General features: G+C 34.4%; 1 protein-coding gene across 4 annotated transcripts in view; it reads left to right on the top strand.

Annotated features, from left to right (window-relative positions):
- The window catches only part of aplp2 (amyloid beta (A4) precursor-like protein 2), a 169188-nt gene that overhangs the window by 74757 nt on the left and 80721 nt on the right, over positions 1-13710 (top strand). For all 4 annotated transcript variants that reach the window (XM_056478775.1, XM_056478774.1, XM_056478772.1 and 1 more), the window contains exons 2-3: positions 7380-7553; positions 10961-11090. In XM_056478775.1, the coding sequence (XP_056334750.1) occupies positions 7380-7553; positions 10961-11090 (304 nt within the window). The remainder of the gene's footprint in view (positions 1-7379; positions 7554-10960; positions 11091-13710) is intronic.

Here is a 13710-nt window from a genome sequence, read left to right as displayed (position 1 = left end):
AACACATCTCTTTAGCTTAATTACACTGCATCTTCACAACATATTTTATTTCCGAAATCAAACACACTTCCTTTCTAAATCAAACCGTTTTTTGAACTAGAAAAAAATTGCAGAATTGATTTTATCCATAACTTGTGTTCCGTAGTGGTGTGTTTATTAATCACACAGAATCAACGAAAGCATTTATATCTAATGTTTATTAAAGAACTGCTATAGAGTGAAGGAACTGTTACGTCACCTTATAGGCCAATCAGCTGCTAGCATAAAACTGGTTCCCTCGATAAAATCCCCATACTATTTTCACGTAGACTTTTCGAAGATTGCATATAATAAGCTCTGTGTTCAAGCATAGTTCATTACACTTGCATGTTTTGTCCAACCGGATAATCCAGCTCCCTATAACAATATATAATGCAATACTTACTCCATTCGCATTTGTACACAGCACCTTATAACCTGTATATTTATAACAAATCTGTACATACAATTCAACATCCAGATCTTTTTGACTACCTGCATCTCTGTTTAATGTTTATCGTCCTATTTTCTTTCATATTTATTTTGTGTTGTCACTTGTCACTTTACTGACACTGGAAGCTTCTGTAGCCAAAACTAATTCCTTGTGTGTGAAGCACACTTGCCAATAAAATTGATTCTGATTCTGATTCTCACACGCTAATAAAACTTTGATCACTTTTGGGTCGTAAATGCAAACGCAAGAACTGAAAAGCTAACATCAGGCTCTAAACGGACTACACTGACTTCAGGGCGCTCGCCTGTGACGTCAGCACCATCCTGATACAGACAACTGTTCAAGCTTATTTTTAGAAATATGGTCCATGAAAACAATTTATTCTCTCAGTTTATTATATTATAATCCACACTAGGTGTTAAACAAATACGGTTTAAAAAATTGTACAGACCTACGTGCCTTTTGGATAGTTTTCCCGTGGGAAATACATTTGTTGTACGGTTGTTGTAAAAGGTTTAGAACATGTACTGCATGTTTTATAATTGTGCCTACATATCATTGTTATAATAATAATAATAAGACTTATTTAAATAGGTGTATCTCCAGGAAGCATACAGCTTGCTTACCTTAGTGAAAACCTAGCTATGACAGTTTTTTTATAGACTACAGTAATGAGGGCCTAGTCTATCAAATGCCTGCAAAAACATTCAATGTTCTTTTTTGTCACAAAGTACATAGAAAAGCAGCCGATACAGTCACATTTGCTAAACGTTTTAAGCTGAGTGTTAAGGAGTTTGAAGAGTGTTAATATTGCAGTTATGACATTAAAATTTGTTCTTATGAAGAAAAAAAAAACGAGGAAAATCATTAGATGTATGTTAATGTAACATGCTCACATTAAAATGTGAGTAAATATTTCTATATTTTTACAAATTTATTCACACGTTTGCATTACTGAGAGCAGGAAAGAAACAGGGTGCCCTAAGGTAAGCAGTATAAAGTAGCTTTATTTAAAAAAATGGCACCCTAACTCCAATTAAACAAATACATATCTGTCATAATGGTCTCTTCGAGTCATTACCTACACACAATATAAATGCCCATTTAGAAAAAATGCTACAAACTATAAAGTACTATTTATGAAAATACGTAACTACTAACAGACAAATCCAAATGCCTGATGCACGCTGTAAATTGAAAGCAAGCTGCGTTCCAGACAGATCAGCTCGATGATGTTTAATGCCTCCGACATCGCCTGTAGTCCTATTTAGCAACTTGTTAGCAACCGTCTTTTTACAGAAGCATAACTGATTTTAAAAAATCAAGTGTGCGATGTATCTGATGTGCGTTGTGTTGTAGAATAAAACGTAAAATAAAACGTCTTGAGTTTGTGGTAGCCACAAACCTTATTTAAGCAATTTAACCAAAATCCCATTCAAAAAACCCTTGACTTTGGGATGAGGGAACCGGAACTACTAAAATGCTAACTCGCTTCTGGGTTTTTGCATACAAATTGATGTCATAGTTCCTCCACTCTATTGAGATTTCCTCGGTTTTTGTGCAAGGGCACCCCTCTGACTTTTGGAGGACATTTACATCTGAACAAACCATGCTTTTCTGATGAGATGTGCATGAGTATCAGCTTTTAATCAATCATGAATGCGATTTCATTTCGATTGACCCAAAAAACAGTTCAGTAAACAAGAAGTTAATGTGAATGACTGTCTTTTCAGGCCAAAATTGTCTGTTTGCTTTGGGGGGTGGACACTTGAAGTGATTATTCATTTATACTTTATAAGTATTTTATGTTTTATGTCCTAATGTTTATTTGTTGTTGTTACTGTGTAAGTTCCTTTGTGTGGCACTGTTGTGAGATGAGGACTCTTGACTGCAAACCAAATCTACCTTCGGGTACAAATAAAGTAACCTAACCTAATGATGAAACGTATGAATGGAATATTCTTGGAATTCAAACATTTTGCTAATATATGAATAGAAATCACAAAATGCAAAACAATTTAGGTCTTTTTTTTATCAACTTGTAATGAATTTACTTCCATTTTAATGAACATCCATATAATTTTATGTATGCAATAGTTTTATATTAATTTCTATTGAATTCTATGCAATGAACATGCAAACACTGCAAAACATGTTAATAAATAAACAGAAAATAGCAAACTCCTACTGACTGGCTTTTCTCCTATAGAATTTCACAGTATTTACATTGCAAATCTTGATGGTCAATTCAGATTTTGTGTCTGCATCTGATTTATTTTGATGACCTGCCTTCATTTATCATATTTTAAAGGTGAAAAGTATCCGATTGTCTGCATTTACACGGCAAAAGATGCAATGACCAGGAAAAAAAGAGCTTATAATATAATTAATATATATATATATATATATATATATATATATATATATATATATGTATATGTAAGCAATTCCAGTGTTATAGACGTGACATTTTCAGTAAAAACTTGAAACATAAATTCATATAGAAAGTGTACATTAACATTATATTGAAACATCTGTTTATATTTTCCAAAACAACTCACCACAGAGTTACAGGATCAGAAAAATATCAATCTGTAAACAGTTTTTATATTTTAAATGAGGAAAATAAAAATTTGTTATGGATGTTTACAGTTTACAGTATACAACATACTTTGTAGAAATTCTGTCAATTAAACTGCACAACCCAAAAGGAATAATGCTCATCAACAGAATAAGAGTCGACTCTCTATAATACAAACATGATTGATTTTATTTTATTTGACATTTTTGCATTTATAAGGAAAAGGCTTTGTTATGGATGTGACATTACTGCGTTATGGATGTGACAGATATGAAATTGCCACTTTTGTGATGTTGGTAAATCAAATATAATAGTTTAAAAATACTCAAAAATGTCTCTGTCAATGTTTTAAAGTACTGTCAAATACTTGCTTACACAAATAATGTAGAAACGGTTTCTCTATTTTGGTGAAAACGTAATTTTTTATGGAAAGGTTGTCATTTGCATGGAATTGCTCGTATATATTTCTTCATTCCCGTATTGATTCTGTTCGCATGGTTTCATTTTTTTTTTTCTTTTTGACAAGCTGTTCTACTATAGTTAATGAGAGAAAAGTTCTCATTTTGCCATTTTAATCTAGGCTTTTTTTTTTTACCAGTAGCTATTTTAATGTCATGTTCATGGCGTGATTAATGCACATAATGTATGCAACAGTTTTATATTAGTTTATATTATTGTGAGGTCGATGTTGCTCTCTCACTCACTCACTCACTCACTCACTCACTCACTCACCCACCCACTCACTCACTCACTCACTCACACTCTCTCTCTCTCTTTCTCTCTGTCTCTCTCTCTCGCTCTCTCTCTCTCTCATTAAACATACTTAAATACGTGTGCTACATGGCGATATAAAAATTTTTTTGTCCTAGTACATAAGATTTAAGTTGTGGGACTCTGCTGAAGTCTGTCCTGAAAAAAGCATCAGAGTTGAGTAATTCACTACAGACGTATGACAAATCTGTGACATATCTGGTGTTTACATATCTGTACTGCACTTTAATAATGCGACCTGCAGCACATCTAAAGAGATATTCCATCGCGTGGTAGTGTCCATAGTTAATTTGTGTGGCTGCAGTTATAGTTGCAGCCTCTGCTTGGTCATGAATAACGCAGCAGCCTCCGGTGAGAAAAAAAAAGCTAATCGTCACACCCGCTCGCCCAACCAAGTGACGTGCATCACAGAGGCCTACCAGGTGTGTGCAAAGCACTTGATTTGCGGTTCAAATTCAATCCTGCTTCCAATCTTCAAGGCTAATTTCACCCTCATGCTCCATCATGCTAAAATCTCAACTCACAAGACTTTTCACCTCGATTTAATCTCCTGAGACCCAAAATACTAGGAAAAAAATACCTAGTATTTTGAAAACTGCCTAGTGAAATAATATGTACTGTCATCATGGCAAACATAAATAAATCAGTTATTAGAAATGAGTTATTAAAACTATTATGTTTAGAAATTTGTTAAAAAAAATCTTTCCGTTAAACAGAAATTAGGGAAAATATACAGGAGGGCTAATAATTCAGGATGATTCAGAAGGGCTAATAACTCCGAATTCAACTCTACATGTGTGTTTTTATAACGACGTTGTAAACAAAGTGATTTGATTGCATTGTTGGGACACGTTACTCACAGATCAGCATGTCTGGGCCGTGACCCGACCTCCCGCACCTCTTCAGGCTCTGTCTGTCTAGTTTGGCTATAACACATGCCTTTATAATCACCACATGATTGTTTGCATTATTGCAGTGTAATCTTACAGTTACTGGCAATGAGTCTTCTCTTTGGTCGCACTGAAGGAATTGTTGTGCGGAGCTTTAATGACAGGCGGGGCGGAGCTGCTTCCTGTTTCAGGAAAAAAGGAAGAACATGTTTCTGTAAACGAGACCGTCTACAGGAAGGACAGAGAATAAGGGAAACATCACTCGTTTCACTGCAGTTGGGGATTTTATTTGAGATATCAAATCAAATTTTGGGCTTTTTCTAAAATCCTCCTGTATTTTCCTGCCTTCTGTGTGACCTTAAAGTCAAAACTAACCATATTGATTTTATTAGCTCACATTGCTAGTTTAGTGGTGATCAATTCATCTGTGCATGTCATCAAGAACAAAATGATTGCCCTTCTAATCTAATTGACATCTGAAAATGCACTTCCTGTTTGTTTTCAAGTTCTCAGATTAGGTCTGTCTGAGGTATTGGGCGTGACTTAGCCACACCCCTCCAGCTGTCAGTTTTGACTACAGACATTAATGGTGAGGAGGAGGAGTCTGTTAGGTTGTAATAACTCTCCCCAAACCCTTCTCCTGATCTTTCTTAATGAAATGCCTAATTTACTACATCCAATCAGCTCACAGTAGAAAAAATAAGCCACGCCTCTGTTTCCTCATTTAATATTTCATTTCATTTTTTTCACAATATGAAAAAAACAAAATGTCCCAGCTTCCGGTTCATGTGGACTTTAAAGTTTACACTTTAATCAAAAAATAAATATTCTGTCAATAATTACTCCCCCTTATGTCATTCCAAACTTTTAAAAATACAAATGAAGATATTTTTGACTTATTTAAGACTGAAATGAAAATATATAACCCATCATGACCGTGTGCTGTAAACAAACATGCTTCAGACCCACAGACTCCCAGTGCAGTGTATTAAACATACCCAAATCAAGTTAAAATATGTTTGATAGGGTCAACAGTGACCCCAGAGCACAAAGAAAATGTCCTTGGAGAGACTGTCTGCTTCAATTTGTCCTCATTATGTTGTTACTGCTGACTTTAAGGACATATTTCTTTATGAGAAAAGACAGATGGCATCTTGTTTTTTTTAGATGCGATGGATTGTTTTGTGGGCATGTATTTACTTATTTATTTATTGCACATATGCAAAATGCAGCAAAAACAGGAATCGATCTCTTGGACTGATTCTGTAGGGAAGTGAAGCGTTCATAAAAATGTCAAAATTCACTAATTAAATTCAAAGATAGCAGTGAAATAAATGGTGTTTTATGTTTTTTTTTGGGAAATCAAATAGTATTCAGGTGCAGAATTTGAATAATCAAATTTAAAACAACACTGCAAAAGTCTTTACTGTCTAAATAAATTAATAAGTATTCTTTATTAAAGCTACAATGTTAAATTTCGTATACTTTGAACACTGTCAGGCCTTAAAAACACGTGCAAATGAAAAACTTTGAGTTGAGTCAATTAACAATTTTTTTACTTTTTATATATATATATATATATATATATATATATATATAGATAGATAGATAGATAGATAGATAGATGGGTAGATGGGTAGATAGGTGTGTGTATATATATATATATATATATATATATATATATATATATATATATATATATATATATAGATAGATAGATAGATAGATAGATAGATAGATAGATAGATAGATAGATAGATAGATATATATATAGATATAGATATGCTTTTAAAATGTTTTATATTAAGTAATGTTATGTATATAATTTATTTTAATTTCAAGTTTAATGTAAATATAAATTTCTTGTAAAAGACATTCATGTGTGTATATACACTTTGAAAAAATACTGGTGACATTTAAACCAAACTATTTAATTAATTTCTATAATTATTAACTAAACGTATTGTTGGTATTGCTTTTTAAATTTTAATTTGTTAAATAATATGAAATATTATATGTATAAAATGTGTTTAAAAAAAGTCATTTGTAATGTTTTTATCTGTATTTGTAATCAGTTAAGCACTCCTACTGTCTTTAACATTTATAATTTATATATATCTTTCTTCAGCGTAAAATAAGCCTGTTGGAATGATTTTTGAAGGATCGTTTGACACTGACAATTTAAGTGATGGTGTCTGTACGGCCAGCTTTTTTATTTAAACCAATAGATTTTTCAAAATGTTCAAATGTTATATTTGTATTGGTTTAATCAGCCTGATCTCATGAGGAAACCTAACTATTTTTCTTTTTGTACGAGTTTGGATGAGTTCAGTTATGTATGAAATATTAGGTATGAAAATGTATGATTTTAAAAAGGAGGCGTGGCACCAAACCCCACCCCTAAACCCAACCATCATTGGGAGATGAGCAAATCATACTAAATTACATGATTGAAATCGTACAAATTCATACGAATTAACCACTAAATTTAAAAGATACCTATTGCATTTTGTCCTTTGGTCATATCATTATAAGAGTATTCCAGCTTGCCGTCTAGGACCACATGAGAGTGTTTGACAAGTCTGAACCTCTTCGACTTTTATTTGTCTGTAATAAGAGTCTCCATTAACTTCCAATCTAATTCTTTCTCTTGCTGTTCTTCCAGGCGCTGGCAGCAAATGCAGGAACCGGATTTGCCGTCGCAGAGCCTCAGGTTGCCATGTTTTGTGGCAAACTCAACATGCACATCAACATCCAGACTGGCCGCTGGGAACCAGACCCTTCTGGATCTAAAACCTGCGTTGGAACCAAAGAATCAGTGCTGCAGTACTGTCAGGAGGTACATTCAGGCTACACACATTTATCCATGAATTGTGAACACAGCTATAATTAAAGGGGACCTGTTATGCAAAAATCTCTTTTATAAGAGGTTTAAACATAGTTGTGTGACGGCAGTGTGTGAATATGACCAGCTTCTAATGGTAAAAAGTTATTAATTTTATTTTTTATAATCGAACTTTATAAAAACAGTCTGCAGAAAACACTTTGATTGACATTCTCCCTTTGTTTGTGTCATCAGAGGGACAAAACCCCGCCCACTAGTGACCATCTCTCTCTCTCATTAGCATAGGATGTTAGTCTTGTTTGTAAATCTGCCACTACAGGCATTTGTAGCTCCGCCCTCTTTTGAAAAGAGCACAATCTCATTTGAATTTAAAGCGACAGTCACTAAAATGGCACAATTTGGATCAAAGACTAAAAGGGGCTAATTCAAAGAGTTATAAAACATTATTTGTGGGGTACTTTGAGCTGACACTTCACATACACACTCTAGGGACATCAGAGATTTATTTTACATCCTGTAAATTGGAGCATAATAGGTTTAATGTCTGCATTTAGCTGATCATTTTATATCAAGTGTTTTGATTGGCTGGAGAAAGCTTGCTGGTTCACTCTTTTCAACAAGTGAGCAATCATGCACTTTTCATTATGTAATTAATTTACAATTTATAACACCTCCAACCATTTATAAACACTTCAAATTAACATCCTATTTGTACGTATTAAATTGTAAATCCATATAAATATATAATTAAATAAATGTGATTTAGGGGCGGCACGGTGGCTCAGTGGTTAGCACTGTCGCCTCACAGCAAGAAGGTCGCCGATTCGAGTCCCGACTGAGCTAGTTGGCTTTGGAGTTTGCATGTTCTCCCCGTGTTGGCATGGGTTTGCTCTGAGTGCTCCCCTACAGTCCAAAGACATGCACTGTAGGTGAATTGAATAAATTAAGTTGGCCATAGTATATGGTGTTCATGGATGTTTCCCAGTGATGGGTTGCAGCTAGAAGGGCATCAGCTGTGTAAAACATATGCTGGATGAAACCGAAGGAAAAAGAATAAATGTGATTTATTCAGCAAGCGTACATTAATTTGAAAAAAGATTGATGAAAATATGTTGACGGAAATATTTATTTATCCATTTAATCTTGTTTAACTTTAACTGTAATGTATACTATTTGTCATCATTTTTACTGAAATTAACCATGTATTTATATGTATTAATTTGTAAATTATGAAATGGAGAAAAAAAGACAAAATAGGTAAAAAATAAATATCAAATATAATAAATATCATTTATTCAGCGAGCATACATAAATTTGAATAAAACCGATCAAAATGTGTTGACGGAAATGTTAATTATCCATAATAATAGTAATCTTAACTTTAACTGTAAAGCATCAATTTTTTATAATTTCCACTGAAATTGATATCCTAATAATATCTATTACATAGTAAATAGTAGGGGTGGGCGATATGACCTAAAATTAATATCACGGTATTTTTCATCTTTTGAACGGTGACGGTATAATATCATGGTATTACTTTCAATAGCAAAATAATATACATCTCAAGGAAGAACGGACAAAAGAAAGTCTCACTTCTATGACTCTTTAAAAGTTTTGGTTTGGGTCATTGTAAATGCTCAGTCTCGTTATGAGCTGATCTTCATTTCTCTGTGTTGGTGGAATAAAGCAGGCGAGTCAGGCGCACCAATTTATGAGCAGACAGAGTAGGATTCTCGCAATGACCACCAGCGCAATTCTGCTCTTTGTTATGAGCCGTAGTTTCAGTGTAAACTTAGTAAAGGTGAGTTTCTTTGGCGATGATGTGTACAGTGTTAGATTTTATATTTAGCGGACATTTGCGCTGAACACGCGGTGAATGCAACGCATCGAGATTCGGGCACCTTCTCCGAAAACACTCGATTGATCTCAGCTGGTGGATCAACATTTACCTCATGTCATGATCGCTGTCATCTGCGCCATTATTATTATTATTATAACTTTAGGTGAGGTTTGCAAACCTGTGCACTTTTCACTCTTCAGCCGTTAAAATATATTATGAGGGTGCATAGATTAAATTTCGGGCGCTCATGCGACCAAAATGGTTGCAATTTCAAGCCCTGTAGTATAAGGACATGTATTCAGACCACAACTGAACGTTTGAAGAAAATTGAATGCCTTATTATTTAGAATTAGCTATTATTGATGTAAATGCAGCCGTTCAAGGCGCATAATTGATTTATTACGGTATTGACGGTATTAGAAAATCCATGTCGTGGCGCAATGTCACACCGGTGATGACTATGACACCGGTGTACCGCCCACCCCTAGTAAATAGTGAAATGTAAAACAAAAACAATATAAGTATAAACAATATATTAACATTTTATGGAATAAATGTAATTTATTCATCAAACATACATTAAATTTAATAAAACTGATGAGAATGTGTTTGGTGGAAATATTTATTTATCTTTTTAATCTTGTTTAGATTTAACTGTAGTGCATCAGTTTTGTTATAATTTCCACTGAAACAGGATATAATATCCTGTTAATATGTATTAAATAGTACAATGTGAAATGGAAAACAAAATATAAGTATAAAAGAAATATTTAAATATAATTAAATGAATATAATTTATTCAGCAAGCATACATTCATTTGAATAAAACTGATGAAAGTATGTTGACGGGGAAAAATTGATGTGCAAAAATATTTGATTATAAAAATAATTAATTATTTAAAATATTAATTTTGACCAACAAAGCAACGGATTTGAATGTTTTTTTTTTCTAAAAAAAAATCATGTTTTTTCAGAATCACGTTTTAACATCACAAGATAAAGTATCTAAAAAACTGTAATACAATTTCAGAATATCATTCTTTGTATCATTTTTTTTAATCCAATAAATGAAATCTTGGTGAGAGACTTTTATTTAATTCAATTTTCATTCAGCCCACAATTCTGATTAAACATGGCATTTTTTCATTACTTAAATCCTTTATATAATACCATATATACCATCTTTATATGTTTTTATGTGTAAAGTGAGACTAAAATTGGTGTTTCTGCTGATTTATATAAGCAATAAGCCTCTCACAGCACTCTACACACTCAAATATATCCCCTGAACTATATTAAAAACACTGTTTGCTTACAAATGTCAAACTTTGTCCTCATCTGTCATATGGCTGGCTGCAAAAAACCAAACAAAACACCCAGTACCATCTCTGTACATTTTGAGATTGCTTTGCATCGATGTCCTTTTATTGAATTTGGAGGGAGAGTACAGTAAATCCTGCGTGTTTGTTCCAATACATGAGCAGATGGCATCTGGAGATTGTGAAGCATGGATCACTGCTTACTGTACAGCCTGAATCTCCGCTCTCTTTCCCTTTAGATCTATCCCGAGCTGCAGATCACCAACGTGGTGGAGGCCAACCAGCCTGTCAAGATCGAGAACTGGTGCAAGAAGGACAAGAAGCAGTGCAAGGGCCACGCTCACATTGTGGTGCCCTACAAGTGCTTGGGTAAGTGCTGTTTGATTGGCAGCTCTGTTGTCCTTTTTGAATGGCTCAATTACCCAGAATGTCCCTTAGGGTTAAAGGCGCCTTTTGTTGGAAGTGAGACATCGGAGAAGCCTGAACAGCAGTTCAAAGTGACAGGGATTAGATGCTAAAGATCAAATTCAGTGGATTCAGGTAGCTGTTAAGATCATGATGTACAAGAGTCAAGGTTTTTGTGCTTTGCTTTAGGGTAAAAGAAGATGTAAATACCAGAACAGCAACACAAGGGACTTTTTGCACCGGGTAGTTATAAGAATTAACCACCAGGATCTAACCATCCACTATTCACCTGAGGCCAACTGACGTAAATTAAACCATTCGACAGCATCATCAAACCCTCAAAAACACACATGTAGGATGGAGGAAGCTGTAATAGGAGCTGGATTTTTGTTTTGTGTTGTGTATTTCACTAAAACGGAGATGGACAATATTCGTGAAAGTTGATTAATACAGATTAATACAGAATCCAACACAGGCTCATTGAAATATGTACATTTTTGAGAAACTAGAAATATGTAGCTCCAGGTGTTTCGTTGCACATTTCAGATGGCAGATCCACTAGAGGGTGCTGTCTACATTTTTGCAAACCTAAAAATGCGTTGTTTTGTTGCACGTTACAGATACATACAATGGGGAGAAATAAGTATTGAACACGTCGCCATTTTTCTCTTAAAACATATTTCAAAATGTCCTGTTGACTTGAAATGTTCACCAGATGTTGATGACAACCAAAGAAAACAAAGCAGATTCGTTTACCAATGGAGGTCTGTGTAACAAAATGGAATATCACAGGGAAAAATTATTGAACACATGAAGAACAGGAGATGTAGAAAGTCAGTGAAGGCTCAGACAACAGCTGAAATGTCTCAGTAGTTCTTCAGCAACCCTCTGCTCTTCCTCATTGTAAATGAATATTAGCTGCTTCAGTCCAACATCTACATTATCAGGATGATGAATAGGAAACCAGGGTGGACATTTCAGCAAGACAATGATCCAAAACATCGACAAGGAAACTCAAATGCTTTCAGAGAAAGAAAATCAAGCTGTAGAATGGCCCAGGCAATCACCTGGCTCGAATTCAATAGAGAATACAAAGTAACATTCATTCAATAGTTCCCAATCTCTGATGGCTTCAGGCTCTGTTGATGCTTGTTATACAGTATACAATGCACTACCATATAATATAAGTTTTTTATGACACTACTAAACTGTTTCTACACTTAATGGATATGTTTGTCACTCTGCTTGGAAAAAAAACACAAATAAAAGTTCAGTTAGCACTGCTGATGGTTACAGTTACTTGTCAACCCCGGTCTCAGGAAGGTGTGGAGAAGTTCATAGCAATAAAGCAAAATCCCATTTCCTCTCGCAGACAGAGGCTGCTAGAGATCCAGTGGGCTGTGTTATTGTTTCACAGCTACAATACATTGCCTCTCCTCCAGGAGTTTTCCCAGCTATTGCCAATGGCAGCTTGCTGATTTGGGTGGTTTAAACTGTCAGAGTTTGTGCACTCGCTTTAGCTTGCTGCCATTTTTTTTAAACCTTCCTCTCGCTGACTTATGGACAGGGCAACACATATACGCATCTTATCCCTTTGAGTTTAGTTGGATCAAAATGCATTTTAATGTATTTATATGACATTAGTGTTATACCAGTCAGAAATTAGCTGGTTTATTGATTGGTATGATAAAAATAAGCTAAAAATAAATATTAAGAGAACAGAAGAGATGGTATTTGACTTAAAGTATATAGGTGACCATCGTCAAGTGGTTGTACACGACCATCGTATTACTCAGTCAGAGACCTATAAATACTTGGGCATTTACATTGACAGATCTTTTACATGGAATACACATAGAGTGTGTTTGTTCTCGTTACCATCAGAGATTGTATTTTTTACAGTTACAGTTACTTCTCAACACCCGTCTCAGGAAGGTGTGGAGTAGTTCATAGCAATAAATTAAAATCCCATTTCCTCTCGCAGACAGAGACTGTACGGAGGTTACGTCTTTTTGTAGTGAACAAGAATCTTATGATGCTGTTCTTGAAAGCATTGTTAGAGATGGTATCACTGTATGGTTTGGCAACCTATCTGTTCAAATCTGTGCAAATCTAAGCTGATGCATCTCTTAAAGACGATTGTTGGGCACGATGAGTATTTTAATCCTCAAGTTTTATATGAGAATTGTGTCCTCAATCAGGTGGAAAGGGTTCTGAACGATCCAACTTAGTTGCCACTTTATGAACTGCTTTCCTCTGGCAGGAGATATAGAGTCCCAAAGTGTAGGTTGAACCGTTTAAGAAATCCTTTGTACCTTTATTTAACAAGAGTTTATCTTAATTAGCATTACAATTTTTATAATTACTGCATTTGTAATTGTTTTCTTTTTTGCTTATTTTTATAGAATGTCTGCAGCAATATGGTAATGCCCATAACAAATTTCCTGCCAAGGACAATAAAGTTTATTACTACTACTACTACTACTACTACTACTACTACTACTACTAGTATATATGAAATGTATTCCTGTAATAGCAATTAAATGATTTTTTTATGCTGATTTGATCATTAAGAGACCTGTAT

Source organism: Danio aesculapii, chromosome 18 (genome assembly GCF_903798145.1).
Source record: "Danio aesculapii chromosome 18, fDanAes4.1, whole genome shotgun sequence".
Classification (NCBI taxonomy): Eukaryota; Metazoa; Chordata; class Actinopteri; order Cypriniformes; family Danionidae; genus Danio; species Danio aesculapii.
Note: the sequence above shows the minus strand (reverse complement) of the source record. Positions and strands in the feature narration are given on the sequence as shown.